The sequence below is a fragment of the Vicugna pacos genome, chromosome 6 (genome assembly GCF_048564905.1).
Source record: "Vicugna pacos chromosome 6, VicPac4, whole genome shotgun sequence".
Taxonomy (NCBI): domain Eukaryota; kingdom Metazoa; phylum Chordata; class Mammalia; order Artiodactyla; family Camelidae; genus Vicugna; species Vicugna pacos.
This window is the reverse complement of record NC_132992.1, coordinates 62679267-62704626: the sequence shown is the minus strand read 5'-3', so window position 1 is coordinate 62704626 and position 25360 is coordinate 62679267. Positions and strand designations below refer to the sequence as shown.

The 25360-nt window shown below is 42.8% G+C and overlaps 1 protein-coding gene and 1 long non-coding RNA gene across 5 annotated transcripts in view; one reads left to right on the top strand and one right to left on the bottom strand.

The window, feature by feature from the left end:
* Positions 1-2447: 2447 nt before the first annotated feature.
* Positions 2448-25360, bottom strand: part of RHOJ (ras homolog family member J) — a 77174-nt gene continuing 54261 nt past the window's right edge. Inside the window, exons 2-5 of the mRNA XM_006206980.4 lie at positions 24466-24524; positions 14427-14591; positions 12218-12313; positions 2448-4530 (exon numbers count right to left, since the gene is read on the bottom strand). Of these exons, the coding sequence (XP_006207042.1) occupies positions 4384-4530; positions 12218-12313; positions 14427-14591; positions 24466-24524 (467 nt within the window). The 3' untranslated portion in view covers positions 2448-4383. The remainder of the gene's footprint in view (positions 4531-12217; positions 12314-14426; positions 14592-24465; positions 24525-25360) is intronic.
* Positions 18257-25360, top strand: part of LOC140696949 (uncharacterized) — a 64855-nt gene continuing 57751 nt past the window's right edge. For 3 of the 4 annotated variants that reach the window (XR_012073674.1, XR_012073669.1, XR_012073670.1), the window contains exon 1: positions 18257-18503. This is a non-coding gene — a long non-coding RNA (uncharacterized lncRNA). Of the gene's footprint in view, positions 18508-25360 lie in introns of all 4 variants that reach the window. The other variant, XR_012073672.1, reaches the window with a different exon arrangement.

The following is a 25360-nucleotide window of genomic DNA, read 5'->3' as shown; positions in this document are numbered from 1 at the left end:
TGACTTTAGCTCATATTTCTGTACTCCATTATTGCTGTTGTGCATTTTAAATGCTATCTTTCTATTCAGAGATACTACACCAGGATGAATAAATATCCTTCACACAAGTAATTGTCTTTCCAGATATCCCCAAATCATCCTTTTCAGGTTTTAAGTCACATTCATTCTCAAGGAAACTTTCAAAAAGAATTTCTTCACTCATATTTCTTTGGGACCTTTCCCTTGACTACTTGCTCTGTGTTAGCAGGGAAGGTGTGAGGGCAATGACCTGACCTGCTATTAAAGACCCAAAGACCACTGTCCTTCACTTCACCCAGTTTTAATGAATCAGGAGGTGGAAGTATCTAGCATTATCACACGATTAACCCTGTTGGCTGACTCGCTTGGATGCCCAGAGTCATGGAATGCTCTTCACGTGACAGGACCTGCTTTCTGCCCTCTGCCTCTAAAGACCTAGCAGAAGTTAGCAATTCTCTGGCAGGACTGTCAGCTACGTGTTTTTGCCTTGTGTTTGGTTTTAGTTTTTTCTCCATCCTCTAAATATTTCCTTTTTAAAAGTACCTAACTTTCTTTGCAAGAAACTTGGTCTCCCTGATCTCTCTCTCTCTCTCTTTCTCTGTTTCAAATGGTCCTCGAAACTAAAATAATTTCTTGAGTTTCCTTATTTGTACCTGGGCAGCCTACCCAATGACTCCTAAGGGAATAGCTGGTGACCTGTGGTTCTCTCTGTTGAAGAGAATGCACATTTTGTATTCTGGCATCTAAACATAGGGGTGGATTTTAAAATGAAGACATAAATGGTTAATCACCTCCAGCATGGTGTCAAACATTCCATTAAAGCATAACCTCAGTTTCATACCTTCTATCACTTTCATCTTAAGGGTGAGTTTGCCTTTATGAATGCAATTCTGCCTCTTTAAAGGCTGACCTCAAGTCAGGTAGTTCTTCTTGATGACTCTCTACTTTGCGCAGTTATTGCTCATAGGAACTTGCAGTACTAATTATGACATTTTTTTCCTGGATTCCAATTTTGGGTTTAACTTTTCAGACTTTCTCCTAAAATTGTGAGTGTAGTTATGATTGCCTCTTTCCTACCATTTAAATGTTATTTCTTTATTGGTGTTCTGTGAAAGTTGTGTAAGCTTACATCCACTTCATTTATACTTCTCCTGTAGAGTGGAAATCTTCCGAATGGTTCTTTGCATGTCATTCATCAGACATATTGTTCTCGAAGTCTCAGGACTAAATCTCTCTTCCTGTCATATGTGAATGACTTACTTTTTGATTTCCCAGTTTAGTGCTTCCTGGTTTAGGGTTGCTGTAGTCACTGCATTCGGTAATTGCTCTTTGAGTATAAATTTTCTTGGCGAGAAAGCAACCCAGATTTCTACTGTCAACAAGGCTCTGACCAGTGTCTTAGTCCTTTTGTGTTTTCAAAGGAGTCCATTAATTCTACCAACCAACGATCTGATTAAAAAAAATCTGTCAAAATAGCTACTTGATTAAGCCATTAGACTGAGATTGTATTACACTGTGTATTGTGGATTCCAGGCGTATTAGCACACAGGTCAAATTCTTTTCTCTAGGCTATTACTAGTTTGATGGATTATCTTATTTATGGTAGCCCACGTCACATGTTTGAAATGTGGCTAGGATCTATAGGCTAAACAGATGCAGCCTGAGTGATACACCTACAAAACTCCAACTTGATATGTTGATACTGAATAGATTATAGTATGGAGTTGAAGGGTACCAGATGGGAAGCAGAAAAGCTGAGGTCTACCCCAGCTTTGCAGCATCGCATCTGTTTTAACTCATCTGGGCTTGAGTTTTCTCATCTGAACAATGAGGGCATTAGACTATAGCCTCTTCTCTCTCTGAAAAGCTGACTCTACCCTCCAATAGATACTGGTTGCCCCTTCTTGACTTTGGAAGAGAGTGTAGACCTTTAAAATATCCTTGTTGAGATTTCTATGTCTTTTTATCTTTGGTTTCAGAATATAGTTTTTATTCAATCTTTTGGAAGAAAACTTTTTTTTTCTTCTTTTTTTAGTCAAATGAAGTACCACTGGCCATGAAACAGAGAGTACCTGATTAATTTGGTGGAACGACATTAACTCATTTAGGTTGCTTTGTTCTTCATCATTTTATTCCACAATTAGCTCGTAAGACTGCTAAGAGCCTGTGCGCCACCCAGACACTAACAGTCTCTCTCCAGGCTCTGGTTCCAGGCAAGAGAGTGATCTTCCTACCATGAACAAGCTAATCTCTGCGGCCCACTAGGGAGGTGATGGCCTGGGGAACCATTTGCCTGTTGAGTGCGCACATCTGGAAAATTCTCCCTGGCGGAGGAAATATACTGTTCTCAATTTTTCATCCACATCAACGAGAAGTGAGGAGTGGCTCTTTAGCAAGATGTAACCACGCAATAATGGAACAAAACCAGCTAACAGCACTTCATTTATTATAGGGCTAAATGCTCATTATTGTTTCATAACCTCTGCAGAGTTATAGTTTATACACGGTTCATTTCCATTTACAAAGAGAGAAAGTCCTTGTTTTCTCTACATGTCAAGCTTTGACTTACAAAACTCCCGTTTTCTTTTAGGTTTGTGTGTGTGTGTCTAAGAAAATGTTTAGCAACCAGATAGGGAAAAGGGAAATCAAACTTGAAATGTGGAAGAAGGGAAAGCACATTTAAGAAATCCTAAAAAAACAAAACCCAGCAAACTGAGGGGGTGTCATGGAAGGTCGTAACAGAAAAGACCCACGCCATATGCTTCTTTTTTATGTGCTTCCTCTAGGAGCAGAAGAGACCGGAAAGACTGGATTTTTCCAACAGGAGTGTGAATCTGGTAATTCTTAAACTAAAGCTGGTGTAATTTCACACTGCAAAGAGGCACTGTGCTTATGCAATTGAAATAAAAAAATAAAGTGCCTACCTGGGTGTGTTCAGGGTAATTGTAAGCAAATAAGACCAATTAGAAGCTTTCACAGTCTCTAATTAAAAGCTAGGAAATAACTCACTCTGCAACACAAGACTCCCTGGATGTTTGGAAGAGTCACTTCCCCAAGGCCAAAGTCCCTGATCTAGGGAGCACATCAATTTGGAAGCAGGGGATAGATGGATCCAGAGCTCAGTACCCAGGGATCTAGCCCTGAAATACACATTTGGGACAATGAGGACAGGAAAGAGGGAGAGGCAATATTTTAGTACCAGTAGTACTTGGAAAACATCATTTAAAGAGAACGGGAGCTCCCACGGGGCAAGACGAGAAGCATTTTCAGCTGAAGCTAGAGGGAAAATAGAGGCACTTGGCTTAACTTCTGGGACCTTCTAAATACTTAGCTTCTTCATGCCCCATGGCCAGATCCTTCTTGGGAGTCAGGTTACTATTGGGAGTGGGAGAGAGCGTGAAATCAAGAGAGGAAGAGGGCATGTGATGGGGAAGGTAGGGAGCAAGAAAATTCCCTTTGCTGAATGAAGAATATTTTAAAAGAGAGGCCTACCATTTTCTCTCCCCAATCAATTTGACTGGAAAGCAACAATACTACTTTCTTAAACACAGTTCATCTGTAATTTTCCATGACAATGTAATGTGGGAAAAATAAAGCTACCTATCAATACAGGCATTTCTGGGGCGAATCTTTGGCAAAAATGTGGACCTGCAGCAATTCAGCTGGTGTTTTCTTTCAACCAGGCTCAAAAATCATGGCTCTGTATATTTCCAAAAGTTTCAATGTTTTCTTGTATCTTCTTAGAGTCAGATATTCAGAGGTACATGTTGGTTCTAATATCTTTGGTAGAAACGTGCTGAAAAGAGAAATTAATACAAAATCCTTTGTCTTTAGGCTAATTCTGTATGGATTTGAAAGGCCTGAGTAAACTGGTAAATTAGTAAATTTCTTAAAATAATACAAATGAATGTAAGACACAGAGTAGAACAGCAGATTCAGGAAAAAGGTTAGTATTGCATTCCCACGGTTTGTAAAAGACATCAAGTAAGGCTGCCAATATGAAACTGAGTTTTGTTTTTAGTTTTCCTGTGATGATTTCCTATCAGCTTCTCATTCTTGGAGGGGGAGATGCCAAATGCAAGATGGCCTTAGACTTCGTTTCCAACATGGTCAGCAGCGGCACTGGCTGAAACCCGGGCTCAGTGTTCTCGTAGAGTGTGCAGCGTGGATGCTTCTGGCTGGTTGGGAGGACGGGGCAGTTGACTGATAGTGTGCTGTGCTCAGGAGGGCTCACAGGGCGGAGGAGCAGGTCTCTGTGTCTGAGACTTCCTCTCTGGTCATGCCCTCCTTTTGGCTGGAGCTTGGTCCCAGAGGTTGGCTGCCATTCTCACCCTTCGATGGGGTGGAGGCAGGTCTCCAGCCGCCTCAGATAACTGAACAGCAGTTGTGACAGCCGGAGCAGTGTTTCTTCTTCTTCTTGGGGTGGAAGATGGTGAGGATCGCTTCATCAAAAACTGCTTTGAGACCTTTCTGAGTCAGGGCCGAGCATTCCAAGTAGCACTGCGCTCCAATCTTAAACACAAAAGACAGAGGGGCGTGAGAGGGAAAGGAAGAGAGAAAAGCACAGTGGTGTCTGCCGTCTGTCCAGCCAAGTGCTACTGCTGCTTGTCTCACAAATAGCCTGGGGGCTGGTCTTTCCCTTTCGCATTTCAGTTTGCATCTGCTATGCTGATGTTTGGTATTTTGACATTTTTTGCTTTCTGATATTAACAGTAAATGGTGGTGGATTGCTTCTGATAAGCAGTAAATTCTGAAAGTGCTCCATAACCATTTATTTCTAAATATAAGAACATAAAAAATGTAAAAATTAAGAGGCTATTCAAAATCAGTGGTACAGTTTAAATACGTTCTGTGAACAACAGGATATGTGATGTTTTAGTATCGTCTCATTTGTATGCAGAACATGTAAATCTGGGACACGTGAAATGGTTTTCCTTCTGTAGGTCGGAGGGCAAAAGGTCAAACTGGTTGATAAAGCACCTTGAAAGACAGTGGGTGATATGGTTTCACAGATCCACAGATTTCTGATTAAAATGCACTTCTGATGAGGTATCTCTCAGCAAAGTAATGTCTGATTGATATTCGGTTCTTGACTTACTTTAAAAGGCATATTTTTAAGCAGTTTAAAAAAACCCAAAACACATAAAAATAAAAATAATAAAACACATTTATTGACACAGACACCCTCCTTGTCAGTATAGAGTCTATATGTATTTAAATGATAAAATATTTTGTGCTTGCTTAGAGCTTTACTTCAAAGCTTTTGATGATTTCATACTATGGTATATTTGATAAGCACAAAATCTCAATGAGAAATACAGAAATTCAGGCCAGAAATACAGACTCTCATTAAAAAAAATTGCAGGGTAGAGCCAACCATGTTTGGCAGTCAACTTCATGAGATAATTCATGTGAGGGAGACCTGGGATTTTAATTACTCCCTAGCTTAGTGAGCTAACAGTTTGACGTGGGCCTTTGAATATTAAGGACATCTGGAGAAATGCTGCTGTTAGATGCTTCACATTATAAGAATCACTTTGAAGAATGAAAGCATATTCCGAAGAGGGTGGCTGGATGGTGAGCTCCTGGAAACCAAGAGCAGATAAAGGACTAAAGTGGGGTGGCAAAGTCACATGCAGTTAAGGCCAGTAGCTTATGTATAGGAGTAGAGCGGGGCTCGTGCCAGACAACAGGGAGAGGTGGAGGCTGCGGTGGACTGTGAGGAGCTTACCCCCTCTAACACTGGCAGTCTACTCGACTTTGGACAGTTGCTGCCATGCAGGAATGTTGGTTCGTTGTGGCCCATCTTTGTATTTTTTAAGAGGACTTGGACATTTGGGTTTTGGTTAATATTTACCAATTTAAAAACATGCTGTGGGCCAAACAAAACACTGATGTGGGATGTCTTTGGCAGCAACCAGCAAGTTTGCAATATGTGGATTAAAGGGATTTTGGTTTAGCTTAGAACAGAGTGAGAACAGCCCCGGAAGGTAAAATGTATTAAGGACATCCAACCAGAAAGTGCAAGATCTAGACCTAGAATCTGAGTCACTTGATGTGTCTTCTTTTCCTGGTTCCCTGGCGGAAATTGTGACCCTCATCACTCAACTTTGCAAGAAGCTGGTCAAGTTGTCAGTTCATGAAATGAAGTTGTCCACTGCTTTGAAAGTCCAAAGACAAGAAAATTAAGCATGAGGTAAAATCGTTCTGATGAGGTCCAGATACTATGTACTAGTTTGTCCTGTAAATAATGCTTACTGTATGAGCCAAAGAAAAATGCCCAAAGAAAAGATGTTAGATATTAAAAACTTATTTTATGGTTAAATTTTGACCATGATTTGGGCTTTGGATTATAAAATGGCTTTTTGATATAACTAAGAACAGTTGGATGCTAGAGGGGGATAAACGATAGAGAAATTTGTCCAAATAACATCATGAAATGTCATCTGTTAACGTTTTGGGGTTGTGCTCAGTACTTGATATGAACATGAATGAAAAGCACACTAATCTGATGAAAGTGTCAACTGAATGAGAGCTTGTAATGTGCTGGCTCTTGTCAGTCATCCTGAAAAAATACCAGGAAAACGCTGTAGGGCTGTTGTCTAGAATACCTCCCCTGTAACGATCACAAACCTCAGTTGATTCTGGAAATTACAGGAGAGCTGGGCTGAGCTGGGCTCACACATGGACTTCTGGGTCTCCTGGTCCTGCAAGATGGGTGAGTGCACGCTCTCTTCCACCCCTCAACTCCCGCCTCCCTTCCTCCCCCTCCCCCCTGCTCCACTGGTGCTGCTGATGGTGTGTCAGCGTTTGTCTTTTGATGCTGCAGGAGGAGTCCAAACTTGTCTTTCCCAATTCAGACATTTCTGAAGATAATTCAACAGTTGATCAAGGCCTTATTGTGTAACTGGGTTAATACATTATTTCATATTGATAGTTCCAGGAAAAGTAGCAAACAGATTTTGCGTGTGATGTGGGAAATACGTGTGAGAAACAGATCCCAGTTATGAAGTGAGTATCGTTAACCATGTATCAAGTGCTTTGAGGGTCAGAGAGAGTTCATCCAGGTCCAGGGAAAAGGCACGGCTGTGGTACACAGATGGCTAAAAATAATTTGTGCCCTCAAAGATGTGAAACGGAAAACAGTCTCAAGGAACTACAGTCTCTCTTACAGCAGCAGCTTCATCTGCCTTTTGGAGCAAAGTGATATACACAGTCAAATATTTAGAACCAATCTGTAAGAGCTCAGGATTCGCACATCTTTGTTTAGATACACGTGTTAGCAATCTGGGACGTGTTTTACCAAAATGATTTATTTATAAGAAAAAAAATAGAGATTGAGAAATGTAAATCGAGAGAACACTTTCCTACTATCTGTATAACAGCTAAACCTTACTGTCTCAAATGCTGGGAAATTTATCAGAGGTGTACAGAATATAAGAGTCCAACAAGAAGAAACTAAAAAAACAAGCAAACACTCACAATGACTAATCAAGGAGAAGAAACCCCAGTACTTCTTCCAGGCCATCCTTGTGGATGGTGGGACATGTTCTAGAATAAGATAAAGTGGAACTGAAAGAAATAAGGGCAGAGAGGTCTTCCCAGCTGCAGATGTGTCCTGAGAGGGCACACAGATTTCCCCAACAACTCTAGCTTGCTGAGCTAGACCTCGTGGTACACTGGCTCATTTAACTGCTATAAAACACTTTATGAAGTTAAGTCTGTCACCATCCTCCTCTGCAGCTCAGAAAACTGATGTCCAGAGAGGTTAGGTAACCTCCCTAAAGCCACACAACTAATAAAACGGCAGAGATTTGAATTTGTCTGTCTCCTGAGCCAGAGTCTTCACTGTTCTGTTGAGCTCTCTCTAGCAAACATGAAGAAATGTGTCTGAAAGGGCAAAACTAATGAACAGGTGGAGATGCTGTTATGGACTGAGTGAGGGTGATCAGAGAAGAAGGGAAGGAAAAATAAAGCAGTTCCTGCAAATGGAGAAAAGAGATGATGGTGGAATAAACAGTACGCTGGCATCTAAAGAAATGATTAATAGCAGAGAAGTTCTTTATTTCTCATTTAGGTGTTAGGAAAGGTACACGGAGAGACAGGGCAACTTGAGAGCCAAGCAAAGGAAAGTGAACCAAATGGCTTGTGAAGGAAATTCCATCTCAATGAATCAGCATTATGAACAAATTAGTGATGAGGACAAGGGTTTCTAGGCTGGAGGTATTTGCTGCTAATGTTTTTTCAAGAGTTGGTAGAAACTGCGAATTCAAGGGTGGATAATGTGAGTACACTGCTGGAGTGTAGGACATTATGGAGTGGCGGGGATTGTGGCTCATGGAAGGGTATATACCTTATCCAAAAGACTAAAAGTTGGTGAGGAGATGCTGGATAGTGTTGCCAAACTTACTCATTTTTTTTTAGAAGCCAAAAATGTGTCTATTTACATAAAGTGTCTAGATTGTTCAATATTAGCCACTAAATCACTTTAAAAATACCTGTGTGGATCGATCAAACCATTTGTGAGTGAAATTTGGCCCATTGCTTGCATGTATCGGTCTACTTATTTGAATCCGGTCTCCCCAGTTCTCTAACTTTGTCCACCTGACAAACTTGTCCCTATCCTTCAAACCTGGCTCCAGGAAATTGTCTCTGAGTCCTCCTCCCCTGAATGTCCATCACTCTCTCTTCTCTGCTCCCTCAGTCCTTTGCACATGTGTGTATCGTAGGGTTCAGTTGGCCTGCTTTTGTTTGCCTATCTCTCTCGTCCTCTGGCCTGTGGGCCTCTTGAGGGCAGGCCTGTCTCTCTCACCTGTGTAGCCCAGACCTAGCAGTGAAGTGACCGATTTCCAGTGACCACAGGAGAAAGAAGAAACGGCCAGCACACAAAACAAGGAGAGTAATGGTGACTTTTGCAGTCAGGAGGAGGATATCAAAGACTCCAGTTGATTAAAATGACCAAGCGTTGATGACAGGATTTTGGCTGCAAGTTTGCTCCTGTAAACCCTGCTAGTGCAGGTTAAAAACCCAGCGGGAAACAGGTGCTAAGTCAAAGAGTTAGAACAGCAATTAAAAAAAAAAAAGGCGCTGGGTGAAAAAGATGGCAAGAGAGGCCAAAAGAAGGCCAAGGACTGAAAGAGGAAAAATGGTCAAGTGTTTTATTAAGAAATACCTTAGGAAGGTCTGAGCTTAGAAAATCACACCTAGGTTGTATTCAGTGGAACTGGGAAAGAGAATGCATGAAGTATCTTCTTAGAGCTGAAGTGCAGCACAGCACCTGGCACATATGGGGTAGTCAGTCAGTTATTGCCAAATAATTGTGCATGTCCAGCAGCAGTATGGATATTCACAAAGGAGAAAACATGGGAAAAGCAGGCTGAAGATATAAAAAACAGAAAAATGGAAAGAAGAGAGAAGATAAAACAAGTAAAGGGATAACAATAAATATTTATTAAAAACTGATACAAAACATTTATGTAAATGTAGCTGACCTTGGATTGTAAAGAATAACGTAGGATATGAAAATGGCCTTTATAGATAAAATGGCCTTTGAGGTAAGAAACAGATGATAGATCAAAATGTTTTGGAAATTAAAAGGTATTGAACGAAAGGAATCAGATAGAAAAATGATGAAGCATTGTCACATTGGCGAATTTGAAATCATCGATGATCAGAGAGCTGGAAAAATTGTGGTGAACCTCACAGGCAGACTAAATACGTGTGGGGTGATCAGCCCCGGATTTGAAATGCAACTCAAAGATCTAGAAAAATGGCAGAATAACCTGCTGATCCCATCCCATTGCTTTGGTTTCCTCGTACTGACAACCTCAGCTGGCGTCATGGACCATGAAGCAGCAAGATGAACACACAGGAGGGAAAATCCTTGGGTTCTTTTTCTAGCGCTGTGATACATATGTGCAAACAAAATGCCTTACTGGGGGGAAAAAGGAATCAGATAGCAAAAGAATATGAACTTTCAAGGTATTTAAGCTACAGGGAGAACATACACATTAAAAGATGAGGCTTCAGTCTATACACAAAGACACTCCAAACCTAAGGGTTCTTTTCAGATTATAGAAGGGACGCAGGAGAGTGTGGCGGTTAAAGCACAGCTTCATATCCTGGCTTTGCCACTTTCCAGTGGTGTGACCTTAGCCTCTCTGAGCCTCAGTTTCCTCCAGGAAACTGGAGGTAATAATATACACACCTCAGGGGTTTGCTGTGAGGATTAATTAAGACGAGGCATGTGAGGCGCTTGGCATGAAGCCCAGCACGCGGCAAACACTCCATTAATACTGGCTGTTATTATAAACTACTTGACAGGAAAGTCAGGGAGCAGAGAAACTTAAAGCATCTCTATAATTACATGAATTGTGATGAAACAAGTTAAACTCTTGCTTGGTCTTCTCCCAAACTGAATCTTGTAAGCGCAACATGACTCTCTCTGTATCTGAGAGCAGTTGCTAGGAGAAACTGGCAAAAGGCAGTGAAGTGGTGAGCTCAGCCATTGTTCCTAAAATAAGTATGAAATGAGATGGGAGGCTTTGGAACGACTTCTTTTCAGAGGGGGAAAAACAACTTTCCAAGTGAGAAGGCAGTCTAGGAAGTTGACAGGGTGGTGGCAGGAGAGAGGCCAGAAGCCAGGGACCCAGAAAAGTAGCTCCTGCAAAAAAAGCTGGTGCTGTGCCTCCGGGACCTTTTGTCATAAAAGATGTCCAGCTGGGAATCACACAGAATCATTTATAGAGACATATTTATGCACCTTTGTGAGAGAATGGAAGCTGAATATTTGAGGAAAAGGTAGAAGAACCTATTGACAGGTACTCATTTTATAGGAGGAAAAAGAAATGGCTGGAGGAGACAGTTGACACTATGGTCAGACTCATGGGGGGCATGTCCATGGAGCTGGCTTAGAGTTTTACTGTATTACTACCAGTTGCGTGAATCACACGTGTTCATCTCCCTAAGACTCTTTCCTCACTTGTAAGAGGAGACCAATGCTCTCTGCTTAAAAGGGTCAGTGTGAGGCTGAAATGAGACAGAGCTTTTAAAGTGCTTAGGGAGACCGCAATGGATGGCTCCCACCGCTCATCCTGACAGTACTACTCACAACAGTAGGAAGTGTTCAGTCTCTCAAACATTTGTGAGATGTCCTCAAGTATTGTATACAGAAAAACACAATTCTATTTAAGCCATTTCTATTCAACTGTATCATTTGATTTTGTTGCCGATAAGAAAGCTTTAATAAGAGAAATGCACGCAGTTTTATTCATGAAGCATTGGTGGTTAATGCTGTTCTTGGCCAGTTTTAAAGGGTGACCTCTAACTTTGTCCAGAGCATGCACTTTGCAGGATTAGTTATTGTAGAAAGGGAAAGAGACATTTCTGAGCCCCCCGGCGGAGGTTGACGGGTTTGTGACTACATCACTGAGGAAGTGGATGCAGGTAACGGAAATATGATTAGAAACCTCCCCTTGCATCCAGTACCTGATCCTTTCATGTCCATTTTTAGGTCTACTTTTGTACACATCTTGGTGATAAATGGGAGACAAAGATTCGGTCCAAATCGTTTCCCAGCCAAATCACTATTCGCGTTAAAGCTCTCAAGAATGAAGAAAGGTCTGTGGAAACAGTTCCAGCTGTGAGCAAGTTGCTATTATCTGTCGAATAGCCACTTGGAATCTCCAGCTAGTTACCTTTTGGGCTATGTTATTCTTCTAGATGCTTATGTGACATAACCCAGCCTCTGTAAGTGGCTATTCATCATAGGGTGAGAAATACTGGCTATAACCCTGCCAGATGCAAATCTAAGTTTCTCCCAGGAAAATCACCTGCCTTTTACAGAGTCATATAAATGAGTTACACCGATAATAAGCAGCGAGGTTTACAAATATATATCTAATGACTCCCTTTATTCATGCTAAATACGGCCAATGGATATTCTAGAGGTTGCTAAATCAACTGATAAGTGCTTCGGCTGTTTAAATTCACCAAGTTTCTTTCTTAATGAGAAACAGTGCTGGCTGACAAGAATGCAAACCAAACGGTCCCTTCCAGCCCGACTAGAAAAGAGGGGGGCGTATAAAGCAGTGAGAAGTCTCTGAACATATTGCATTTTAAAGCAAATCCTACATAGCCCTTCAATCCCAGAGCAACATCTTTCCCTGACATCCATTTCAAATTAAATTCAAATCTGTACCGCTTTTGCAAGCTTCACGCCGTGCTCGTACGTGAGAGGTTTCTCTTTCATATACAGCAAACGGGCCAAGGTTTTGGGGTCATCTCGGAGATCAATCTGGCAAAAAACACACATGTGATACACTCATTTATTTTTTCAGGCGTTGCCAGATATTTGAAACTTTGACATCATAGAGATGTTTTTCCCCTCGACACCCATGAAGTTGCCGAATTTTCTCTAAGGAAGCACATACACGTGCCCATAGTATGTCTAAAAGTTACAGTGAGTTCTTTGTAAATGTATACATCAGGCTTTCCTTACACTTTCCCCTTCAAAGCTATTACCCTGGGAGCTGAGGACTTATTCCAATGATTCCACGGCTGTCTCAAGTGTTTTTTGAAATTTCCTATTTATTTCTAGATCGCACTTATAGGAGTTGTACTCCTATACAAACAATCAGTCAATCTTACTACTCTACAGTGATACCTCATTTCATTCCCAATTATGACTCATTATTTTGTAGTTTATTTCCTGGCTCTGAACACATTTTTTTGGGGGGGGGTTGTTTTCCAAACCAAATCTTTACCCTCAAAGGGATGAAGATTTGCCACCTGAGAGGATATTCTAAACGCATGTGCCACAAGCTCTGAAGACAAGTCCTGAAAAGGAATTTCCAAAGGGTTTGCTCAAGGAATAAGCATTAATCTTTTCAAAGGTAGAACTACCTCAAAAACAGAATCAGTTTTTGGATTAGGGTTGATAATTAAAATATTTTAGTTGCTTCAAAATCTCACAGTGTATGTGAATCCAGACATACATGAATGGGTATAAACATGGGCACCTAAAGGCTTGTGTTTTATTTTATTTCTTTTAAATTTCTTTTTATTTTTTTAAAGTAGAGATAATTAGGTTTATTTATTTCTTTGATGGAGGTTCTGGGGATTGAACCCAGGACCTCAGTGCATGCTAAGCAGGCACTCTACCACTGAGCTAAACCTTCCCCTAAGACTTGTGTTTTAAAGAAAAAACAGTATCTTCATATATTAGGCTCTCATTTGTAAGCACATTTCTCAGCTTTACACATTTGTGTGTGTGTGTGTGTGTGTGTGTGTGTGTGTGTTTTGCCTTTATTTTTCAACTTAGAGCCCATCTATTAATCAAATAGGTTCCAAATCATACGAAGATGCTTCACCTGTCCCATCACATATTTATCCATCAATACGGTCAAACATGATCATCTGGAATTAAGGCAAAAGACTTCATTTAACAAACAATGATCTTTCAGAGCAGAAGCATTAACTGTATTCTGACTTATGGGCGTGTTAACTATCTTTCCATGTATTCTCTAGGAAATACTTTTCTTTCATTTATTTATTTTTAAAATTTCTCTTTATGAAGTGTAATATAAAATGAGAAACAGAAAGGAGCAACATATGGAACAAATAACAAGAAAGCTCTTTGGTAGTATTACACTTATATGTCTTTGGTATAGATATTTGGGTTTTAACATACCAAAGAAAAAAATCTACTTAAAACTATAAAAATTTGGAACAAGTTTTAATACATTTGCGCAATGGGCTTACCATTGGAGATTCGAACTATGGAATTTTATTAGCTTTCAAAACACTTTAAAGGCTTTTAAAATCTCAGCTCTTTCTGGTATATATGTGTTTTAACTTCTTTTCTAAGATCTGGAAGACCAAGGGGCTTAACGGGAATATGGAACAGTGAATTTCTGTCTTCCTTCTCAAGGAGTGTTGTTAAGGAGTTTCTGCCATAACGAGCCTATTCTATTACTGGGGTCATTTTGACATTCACACCTATTTTGTGACTTTCAAACAATCAGGGATTTTAGATATAAAAAATACTAGGTAATGAGTGTAACTGATATTCGCACCTCATGCCTTTGGCTCAGGCCTGGAGAAGGGTGTCTATGTAAAAATTTCTCTGTTATTTAAAAACAGAAAGTGAAGAGATTAGTTTTTAAAGGCCACATCAAGACTTCCTGATTCATATTAAATTGGGCTGTTGTCTTTTCAACCATGGGCTAAATAATCATGCAGCTTAAGAAAGGCCTTTCATAGAACTGATACATCTGAGACACTCTTCTATAGTGTTTGGTAGAATAGGATGTTGGTGAGATACCTAAAGGGTCTTTCCTTTTTTGCAAACCTTCCTTCCAGCGCCCCACTCCCATCCCACCCCACCCCTCCCCCCTCCCCCTTTTCACCTGTGTCCCTATGAGGACATAAGGCACGTGAGGCATGCAGTCCTTCAGCTCTGGCACCCATTCCTCCTGGACGTTGTGGTAAGAGGCAGGATTTACCACCGAGAAGCAGATCAAAAACACATCCGTGTTGGGGTAGGACAGTGGCCTCAGCTGGTTGTAGTCCTCCTGCAGGAAGAGCAAAGAGTTTGTGTGTTTGTACCGCCAGGGTGAGGTAGGTCCCGTGGGGTTCCAGGGAGTTCCATCGCAGCACCCTCTGACCCTGTTCCTTCCCTCAGCCCTGAATCTGATGGTTCCTTCTATCACCAGAAAAAAAGGAGCCATGGGTTAAGAAAACATCTGATGGTTGTGTATAGAGATTATGAATTGCCCCCTTCTAAGATGAACTAAAAAAAAAAAAACTTTAAAAAATATTTTTAACGACTTTAGTGAGAAAATTTCCATACCGTAAAGTTCATCTGTTTAATGTGTGTAACTCAATTAGAATTATTGCAGTTCTTCTGTCACATGGGAATTGTGTTGTATTGAATATGGATTTAAATTAGTGGGCCATTGGCCAAGACATAATTTTTAAAAATTGCATGCGAATTTAATTTCAAATAAGCTAACTAAAATGCAAAGCAAAGGACTGTTGCCAAATCAGGCACCACAACATTTAAAGAAATATATTGTGTGGGGGTTTAGAGTTAAGAATTAGGGATTTATTTCTAAGTCTACCTAAAGCCATAGTATGGCCTAATGAATAAAATACCAGATTATTTTTCCCCAAAGACTTTTCAGACCAGAATATGCTCTGGTTGAAGAGTTCCTGGTTGCATAAGATGTTTACATATATGCTATTCTAGTGGGAGATGGTAGAGGTCAACACGGGATCACCTCAGCTTTGAGAAAATGTCAGCGATTACTTGTTATTGTATGTAAAGTGTTTTAGGAGGTTCCAAGGTGAAATCTGCTACTTCACTAGAAGCTTGTATATATTTTCATAGAATTTAGTAACACATAAGCCCAAAGAAACATTATGTGTGTGTGTACACTTTATATGCACCTACTAGGTACACACACAATGTTCTCACATAACACAATATGACACAAACGTCCATACACACAACATATAATTCATGTATGTATACAGACTACATACAGGCAGTAATTATACATGCATTGGTGCAACCAAATCTGTATTTTCACACTTAACACATGTGCACATAGACATGGACAGCATACTAATTCATTTATCAGGATTTGTCCTGACTACCCTTCCTGACATTTAAAAAGTTATAAAATTTATATATGCTCATTGCAAAAATTCTGACATTATGAAAGTTCATAGAGTAGAAGTAAAACTTGGCTCCCATCCCCCATTTGGTCCCATAGTTTTTCCTCTCTTCCCAGAGGGAGCAGTTATGTAACAGCATCCTTCCTGGCATTTTATATTTATTTACATACATAACATGCACATGTTTATGTAAAAGAGAAATAGATTCTATAGCTCATATTTTTGTGACACTTGTTATTTTAAACTTAACATGTCAGGGGTATTTTAAAATATCAACCCCACTATCTTTCTGTTGACTCTAATGACGTCTTTGTAAGAAGAGGTTGCACACATCCACGTAAACGTGTGACTGGAAGGAAGCCCCTTCGTATGTCAGGCGTGGTCATCTCTGGTTGGTGGGTATGTATTTATCTGTAATTTACCTCTTCAAAGTGCCCAGCATGCAGGGGCGTAGTATGCATGGCCGGCACTCTTACTACTTCTAATATTATCAAAACCTAAGCAAAGACTTTTAGCTACCTAAACAAAATGCAATGCAAAATGGCAAGGATGCTGAAAAATCCTAAAATCCTAAAAAATGAACTACAGGGACATATATAGACAAAAATCAGTCATGGTGGCTCGTTCACCACATTTCTATTAAAGCAAATAACTGGGAGTTGGGTACGTTGGCTGAAAAACTGGTGGGACCACGCCTACTGATTGTATCTCAGTTGAGTTGTGTCCTTGTCTCTGTGTGTGTGTGTGTCTTCATGGTGGGGTTGGGGTCGTGGGAGCAGACAGCTCATCTCTTTTCACTACCTCTTTCTCTTTACACAACTAGCCCTGGAAACCAAACCTCTCCCAGGGTCTCTCTGCCTTTCCCCTTTCTCTCTGAGAGTAGCCATGAGGCCCACAAACTAGGACCTCTCCTTCCCAGGCCATATTCTACAACTGTCCACGACACCACCCGCCCCTACCATTTCAACCTCTCATCAGGATTGTCATAAAAGGAGGAGGGGCTGTGTTGGCTTTTTCCCCTCATGCCCCACTTATACTCTGTCCAGAGCAAATATCCCATAAATGCTGTCGATTGACTGGGTGACACCAGGTCTGCAGTGACCTACAAATGAACACATGGGTTTTCTGTGGGTCATTTACTGCAGTAGTTTTCATTAGAATCACCCAGTGAGCTTGAAAAACATCCTGATGCCCTGGTAGCCAACGACCTGCCTCTTCCCACCTGCCCCACTACTCTGGGACCAATGGAATCAGAATCTCTGGAGAATGGGCTTGGGTATCTGGGCGTTCTGACTTCATTGGTCTGAGGTTGGCCTGGAGTGGAGAATAACTGGTTTACATTAACATCACCATCACTGTTAGCTGAGGATGTATCAAGGGCTTATTGCTAAGGGCCAGGCACTGTTTCAAGCTCCTACATGCACCATCTAGTTGGAGTCTCCCACTAGCACCGAAAGGATGGCACCACCAACACCCGAATTTCACAGAAGAGGGAGTTAAGGTTTAGAGAAGTTCGGTAATGGACGAGTTGGTCACAGCTGCGAGATACCAGGATGGGGAATTTAGCCTGAATCCAGGTATAGTTCTTAATTGTGACCATGCAATTTGCTTCAGCCCAGAATTTGAAGTGACAGATGAAGCATTTTCTTGAAAACTCAGTTATCCAGGAATCTGAATATGGATTCATGCTTTACCCGAGGATCTAAGAAATGCTAGACCGTGGGGTATGGTATAGCTATAGATCTACAGAAAGGCCCGTCTCTAGGCCTGCACCTGCTAGAAATTACCACCAGATGGCAGCAGACACTGCATGTTTAAAACCTCAAAGCCAAAACCAAAACACCCTTGAAGAAATGGCACAACTAGGTAAGACTGTCTCACAACTAGATAAGCAAATGACTGGTGGTCTGAAAGGATCGTGTTCACTTGATCCTTTACCCAGAGACTCTTAAAGGAATTCGCTCACATTATGGGCAAGTTAGGAAGACGGTGGGTTGCTGGACTGACTGTAGGTGGGGAGGTGAGAGGAGTTTGGTTTTTTGAGATTTGCCCTCCTGGTAGAGCAGCCAACGCCCTCCAGCTGAGTGACTTCTGACGGTGTCCTTTATCCGGCTCTGTATTCTGAATCTCTCTTCTGTTTAAACCTGAGTCATGCTGTATAATTCCATTAAAAAAGGTTTATTACTTTCCCACTGACCGTCTAGCGTCCAGCATTAAGGATGCTGTATGAACCGTATAAAGTAAGAATTGGCAATCCAGTGGGGGAAAGAAAATGAACATGTGAGAAACTATCCAATTTGTGTGAAAGTGAGACAGGTGAAGTCTCTCTTGCTTTTAATTTGATCTCTGGTAATAGAATAATGTACAATAGTTGCTGGACTGAGTTAGGAAAATACAGTTTGAAGGCCGGAAGAGGACTGAGGGATCAGCGAGGGCAGCGGCTGGCACAGGAGCGTCCCGACGCGCAGCGCTGGCATAAGCTGGGAGCGGGTTGGAAATGCGCGTTCCAGGCCCCGCCCAGCGGCCCGAAGCTGAGGGCCTGGGGGCGGGGCCGCTCCATCCGGGTCCGAGCAAGCCCCCGGGGGTGACTCCGTCTCAGAGCCGTAGGTGCTGTGCTTGCCTGGCCCCTCAGCCAGTCTGATAGTTTTAGAACCGAAGTCTAGACACTGAATGATTCAACTGGGGGTACAGAGCAAACGTACCTTTAACGAAGGCTTCACCCGTGGGCTGGCCGGGCTCACTTCAGCGCCCGTTTGCCGCTGGCTGCAGCTATGAAACATGGCGGCGGGTTTTCAGGAATAATAGTAAGTAAGTGTCCTTTCGGGACTGACGGGGCTGGGCCCTGGGAGGCTGGGGAACTTGAATCTGTACCAGCTGGATGATTGGGTGGCTTTTTTTTTGTTTTGCGATGGGGCAAGTTTTGAGCCTTGGTTAGTTGCTCACATGTTGAGATGATGGAAAGGGGCAGTGAGTCGATGGTCTGTTTGGTATTGAGGTCCCTTCCTATGTTGAGATTGAGAATGGAAGACTGGAAGAGTGACTCGGAAGGGGCTTTCAAGGGCCAACGTGGACTGAGGAGGCTGGAGTGTGGGAGGGGCTGGGGAGAAGGGTAGGGAGGGATTTAGGCAGGGTCGCTTCTGAGTGCTTCTCACCCGGCTTCATGTTGCAAGTAGGAGAGGGTTTGGTTTGAAGGCTAGTCTAGTGTTCTGGGGTGGCTACGGGTGATTATTAAAAAGATAAGTTCAGGGACAGCCTCAGTGTCAGATGGGCCAGACACCTGGGTTCAAATCTGTCTGGAATAGCCTCATCAAGATGGCACAGGTGTGAGGAAGTGATACCATGAGTCCAGGCCTTCTCAGACTTTGTGCATATTTGAATCACCTGGGGACCTTGTTAAAGTACGAATTCTTATCCAGCAGCAGGTCTGGTATGAAGTCTGAGAATTTGCATTTCTGACTGGTTTCCAGGTGGTGCTAATGCTGCTGGTTCTGGAACTGAGCCACACTTTGAGTGGCAAGGGGATTTGCACTGAACACTCTCCCTGTCTCTCCCCACACCCTCTCTGCACCCCTGCAGCCCATACATACATTAAATTGGAAATAGAGTTCTGCTTCCAAATTCTCTTGGGTTTAGAGACATTTATCCCAGGTTTTCAGCAGAGTTTCATTTTCATATTCTCCCATAAATATACTCATATCTGTCAGGCTTCGTTTGGAAAATGTGGACAGCACACATAGGGCGGGAGTACAGCAGAGTGTTTCAGAGCATGGGTTAGGGAGACAGTCTCCCACTTCAAACCCCAGCCCCACCTGTGACTACCGTGGGACCTTGGGTATTTTCTCTCTGCCTCAGTTTTCTTACCTGTAAAATAGGCTGATAATAGTGCTGGCCTCGGAGGGTTGCTGTGAGAATAAAATGTGTGTAGACCATTTAGAACAGTGTCTTGAACACAGCAAGTTCTTGAGTGTTTAAGGGTCCAACCTCCATCCCACGTCAATAGCTCCAGGTCCTGGTATGGTGTCCTGACCCTCATTGGATACAAGGACTGAAGCAGAAATGAACTTTTTCTAAACTGAGAAGCAGTAAGACTCAAATGTTTGCGAACTCTGATTGTTCCTCTGAATCAGTGTTCCCACAGCTTCATTTTTCATGATCTGGAGAGAAGTAAGATCATGTCCTAGGATTACTTTTACTAATAATTTGTCACATGGGCCAGCTTCTTCCTCATCCCCCAATTTGAACACCGCTAAAACCACATTAAGGTGCATATGAGCAAGAAAGGTTGAGTTGCTCATTGAAGAAGAGCGTTTGTTCTGAAGTTCTGGGCAAACTTTCCGTGGAGGACTGATATCAGATTCTGGACTCCAGATGGCCTAACTGGGTCAGCCGATAGCAAAGGGGAAGGCTCCTGTCCTTCTAAGTGGACCCTCGGTTGCCATCAGTGAGCCCCAGATGTACTTGCCTCCTTCCTTAGTCGTATGTCTCTTTCTTCAGCCCTTAGGGGATGGGGAAGGGCTTCAGAACTCAGGGCCAGTGAAGACACGTGGCGGCGTGCAGCCCTGGCTGAGTGAGAGGGGCAGCTGACGGCCTTCCTGCTCCCACACTCTCGTGGTCACTGGTGTCAGCTGAGCTGCTGTGGCTTGTCAGTGACAGACACCATTCTCTGCTTGCCCACATACAGACAGCCCCTGAGCCAGTGGGGCTTGTGTGCAGAGAACTCGGGCGTTTATCCTGCTGATAAGCCAGGCTCCTGACACCGGGAGATTCTCACTCCTCCCTGGCAGTGCTGCTAACTGCCACTTCTGTGCTTGTTGCCTTTGAGATAGTCCAGATGTGGAGTTTGGCCGGAGAGGCCGCCATCCGAGCAGGGTCTTGCCCACATTGCTCCTGAGGCCATCTTAGTACCAGGGCTGGTTCCACTCTAGGTGGCCGGTGTGGGGGTTCAGGGCCCTGAGCTGGGAGAGACCCCTCTCGGGGTTTGTCACTTCCCAGCAGGTGAACGTCCGGGATCACGGCAGCAACCCCCCCCCCCAGCTTCCTGCTCTCCACTGGCCTCTCGTGATGCCCCCTAAACAAACTGGCCTGCAAGTACGTCGCGGAAAAGTCGATTCTCAGACTCTGTAGTCAAGCCAAAGATCTGAGCTCTAGAAATCCCTTTCATAGAGACTTTCGGTAACACACTGCCAGGGGCATGTGCCGTTCAGGCTGAGTTGGCACCACCTAAAAAGATCTGGCTTACAGACCTGGCCTACTTGTCTCCCCAGTGTGGGCTGACGGGTCACCTGTGAAAAGCCCCCTGCTTCATTGCCTGACCAAATGTTTGGAATTCCACCTAATAGAAGAACGAGAGTTCTGAAGACTCTGTCTCCAAAGGACTCAACTCAAAGTCCAAATATGTTTGTTTTAGGGGTTTGGGGAGAGAGCTCAGCGGCCATGGGCTGGCAGTATATGCATGTGACTTCATTGTCAACTGTCTTTGGCAAACACTCGGCTGGCTTGTGAAGTGCTGGAAACGCGTCTCAGGCGTGGCCGGTGGGGCTGCAGTGGTGCCCGGGGCAACTCGGTGTGGGCAAGTGGAGAGAACCAGGTCAAATGATTTTGTCCAGGGTTGACTATGAGGGTAGGAATAATGAACTCCTATCACTTTATCTTTACGAACACATGCTTCTTGAAGTTGTTTTTGCCAGCTCCGACCCACAGTTAGCTCACGACAAAGCCGAGGGGTGCTCATGTAAGAAAATCTGATTATTTACAGCAATATGGAACTATATACAGCCAGGCTCAGAGACTTACTTCTTTTTTGTGGTTTAGGGATTAATCGGTTGGTTTTGAGATCACTTCTCTTTCTTGTTAGTAACTAACCAAATGAGTAATTTTGAATTAGTTATAGATCTCTCTTAGCCATGTGACCTCAGCAGCATTTGCTAGACTATAATTGAGGAGGCTGGATTAGCCTCCCTGAGGCTGGGAGTGGAAATTCTGGGACAATGCTTCTAAATTAAATTTGTCACAAAGCCTTATTGGCAGAGTCATAGGACCACAGGAATCAACTTGAGTAACGGTTGTTTTCCACTGCCTCCTCCTAATGTTAGGCACAATGTTTCAACCCCCAAGACTTCAAAGAAAGTAGTCCTCAAATTTCCATGTGCGTACAGCTCACCTGGAGATCTTCTTTAAATGCACTTTCAGAATCCTTAGGCGGGGGATGGAGCCTGGGATTCTGCATTTCTAGTAAGGCCCCTGGGGAGGCTGATGCTGCTGGTCACCGGACCAGACTCTGAATGACAAGGTTCTAGAAGGGTGGTTCTCAAAGGATGGTGTACAGACCCGCAGCAGTGGCACCGGGAAACCTGTTAGAAACCTAAATACTTGGGCACCATCCCAGCCCATAGAAGCAGAAATCCTGGGGGTGGGGTCCAGTGGCTGGGGTTGAGCAAGCCCTACAGGTGACTCTGATCCCTGCTCAAGTTTGAGAACCACTGTTCCAGGAAATGAATCACGTGTCCTCCTTCAGTGAAACGCATTCCAACATCTAACAGTCCTTTACTGCTGCGAGGTCTCTCTTGGGTCGAGCCTCAAATTGCTTTGCTTAATTACTCCAGTTGTTTTAGGTGTTCTTGAAGTCATTTTTTAAGGTCCTAATCATAGAATTTTCATCCTAGAAGGAACCTTAAGATGTGTTCTGATTTCTCTCCCCCATGCTTTCGGCTCCCCTGTGAACCTTGTTCCCCCCCTGGGCTTTCAAAGTAGCTGGTGGAAAGCAATGAAGTGAAAGTGAAGTTGAAGAGGTATCTGTAACCCATTTGTTGTGACATTCTATCAGTGCTCATCACTTTCTTCTGGGTCAGGGGATTGGGTCCATTTGGAGTTTAAAGAAATTTTTCCCACTGCCATAGAGCCTCAACTCCTCTACTAGTATTATTTTAAAAATTTTTCTAAAAAAGACGACAGCGGAGAAGAATAAACTGTACAAGAACTTTTTTTTTTTTGCAGTTGTATTGGACTTGTAATTAAATAGAAGCTGGGGAACATTGTTCTGGGGACAATTAATGCACAGAAGCTAACAACTGTGGATTTCTCTAGAAGAGGGGAGGAGTGGGTGGGCACGAGGGGCCAGAGAGCTTTTTCAGGAGGCAAGGGAAACAGAGGTTTCAGAGGCAGGCAATAATCCTTGCTGTTTTGAACGTTTCAAACTGGATTATATTCATAAAATGTGACTATGGGGGAGAAGGGTGTAAGGTCCTCTCTCTCAGGCTGTGAGCTCTTGATGAATGTGGACACCCCAACGACTGCATGATTGAATGAGAACAGGCAACTGCAGCCCAAAGAGCAGTGTACCTCTTTCCTGGAATGCTTTCTGGTGGAGGGAAAACCAAGCATGAGGTGCACTGAGGCCTCTGTACCTTAGCTCAGAGGAGCCAGTCAGTTTCCCCACATGGGCACCTAGGCATCCTTTCCTGGTCTTATGTCTTTCTCAGTAATGATGTGAGAGGCCTCCTCCACTCCCCAGCTCCTGAGAGTACCTGGCCAGAACCGCTGTCTGCCAGAGAGGGGGACCTGGATGCTTTTAGGAGCCTTGAGTCTGGTGCTCGATTTTCCAATTTCCCCACTGCCTGGCCTGCCCAACACCAGCCTTTGAAGTCCCACAGACATTTGTACAGTGGTTCTTGCCAGTGCACACAGAAATCCCAAAGAGAATTTTATTTATTATTGTCGTTTTCTAGTATAGAGGTTTCAAGCTGAGCAAAAAGACATATCTCCAGATAACTGTGAAAAAAGGCCTAGACAAATGCAAACCACAATTACCAGGAACCTCGCAGTGGGACTTGGTCAAACATTCACTCTGAAGGACTTAAGACGTTTGCATTTGGACAGACTAAACAACCCGCTGATTTTGACCTAAATAAATGACCCAGGATGTCTGGTCACAAAGCTCTGTCAGAGAAATCAGGCCACAGCCATCAAGTGCTTAACCACGTCCCCTCCAGCCCATGAACTTGTAACATCAGAAACTTTGTAGTGCAGTGGAAAAAAGTGCACTATAGGGTGCGAGGGAAAAGAGATAAGGTAGCATTTTCACCCAAGTAGAGTGTGTGCCAACTGATTAAGCATTGAGGGTCCCAGTCCATTGCCTTACATTATTGGTTGGCCAGGCCCTCCAGCTTGAAGAAACATTTCTGACGGAGTGAGAATATTTCAAGAATCTTAGAGAATTTAGAGTCAACCCCAGTTTCTTCAAGAGTTGACCCTCACTTTGGGAAAAAAATCCAGGATCTTGGCTTTTCTTCCTTCTAACACTTAATCCATCTCCTTCCTGCTCCTCAGTCCCCATCCACTGTATCTTTTTGTACCCTTCCACAGCTCATTAGGCAATTCAGATAAAGAGTGAGCAAAGGATATAACTTGAACAAAAACAATGGGTGAGACTAAAGTTTGTAAAATTGACTCAGTAATCCTGGATCTGGAATTGGTATGGGTAGAAATTGGAACTCTGGCCCAAATGTGATATTGGTTATTGATAGTCATCAATCAATAAATGAATCATTATTTGCCTGTCAACACCTTGAGTCATGCAGTGATTTAGTTCTTTGTACTTATACATATTTTTAGATATTAAAAATACTTTGGTCACCACTTAGGTACACAGTAAATTTGTCACAAGCGATCAGCGGAGGTAATACCTGTACGTTAGTCCCCATATGCTCAGCCAAAGGATCATTCTCCCCCCTCCCAAACCCTTAATGAGTCAAGAAAATAAAAGTGTACCTGTCCTGCGGTGTCATACAGTCCGAGCAAGTGTTGCTTGCCTCCCACTGTCACAGTAACTAGAGGAGAAGAGAAGAGAGTCTATAAATGCAAGCTTCAATCAGGAGACTTCACGTTTCTCCATGCCAGCATCTCCCTCGGCAGCAGGGACAAGCATATGCCTCACCCGAGTATATTCCAAACCAACTTGACAGCGTGATTTCCAAATGAAAGGCAACCTTGGGCTGCAGTGAGAGCAGGTAGGCTGAGCCAAGTCCAAATTTCTCAGCCAAGGTGAACACTTGGTGCCACTGGGGCACTCTGCAAGCTGTTCATCAGTCCTCATTAGCCCCTGTGATACCATGTTTCTGAAGGAAAAGGATGCCAGACTCTTTCTTGGTTAGATTATTTTCTTTTGTTTGGTTTGAGCCACCTTTCGGAATATAGGATCATGGAAGCAGCTTTCTTAGAAATCGTTTGGCTTTTATTTGTCATTGGAATGTTAAACACTGAAAACAAAGAATATTAACCCATTTGCCTGTTTTTCAAAATTTTAGAAAAATGTTAAAATTCTTTTTTGGGAGGAGGTAACTAGGTATATATATGTATATATAAAATATATTATTATGTATTTGAATTTATGTATTTAATGAAGATCCTGGGGATTGAACCCAGGACTTTGTGTGTGCTAAGCATGCACTCTGCTACTGAACTACATCCTCCCCCTACTTGCCTGTTTTATAGTCTATAAGACAGAGCCAGTAATGAAATGAGAAAGGCTTAACATTTATTTCAAAAACTATTCTTATGAAATATCTCTGTGCTGTTGCTAAGCGGATTCATTACAATTTGAACCTTAGTTGCAGAAGGAGATACTGTACAGAGTTAGTCTCTCATACCTGAAGGGTGCATGGAG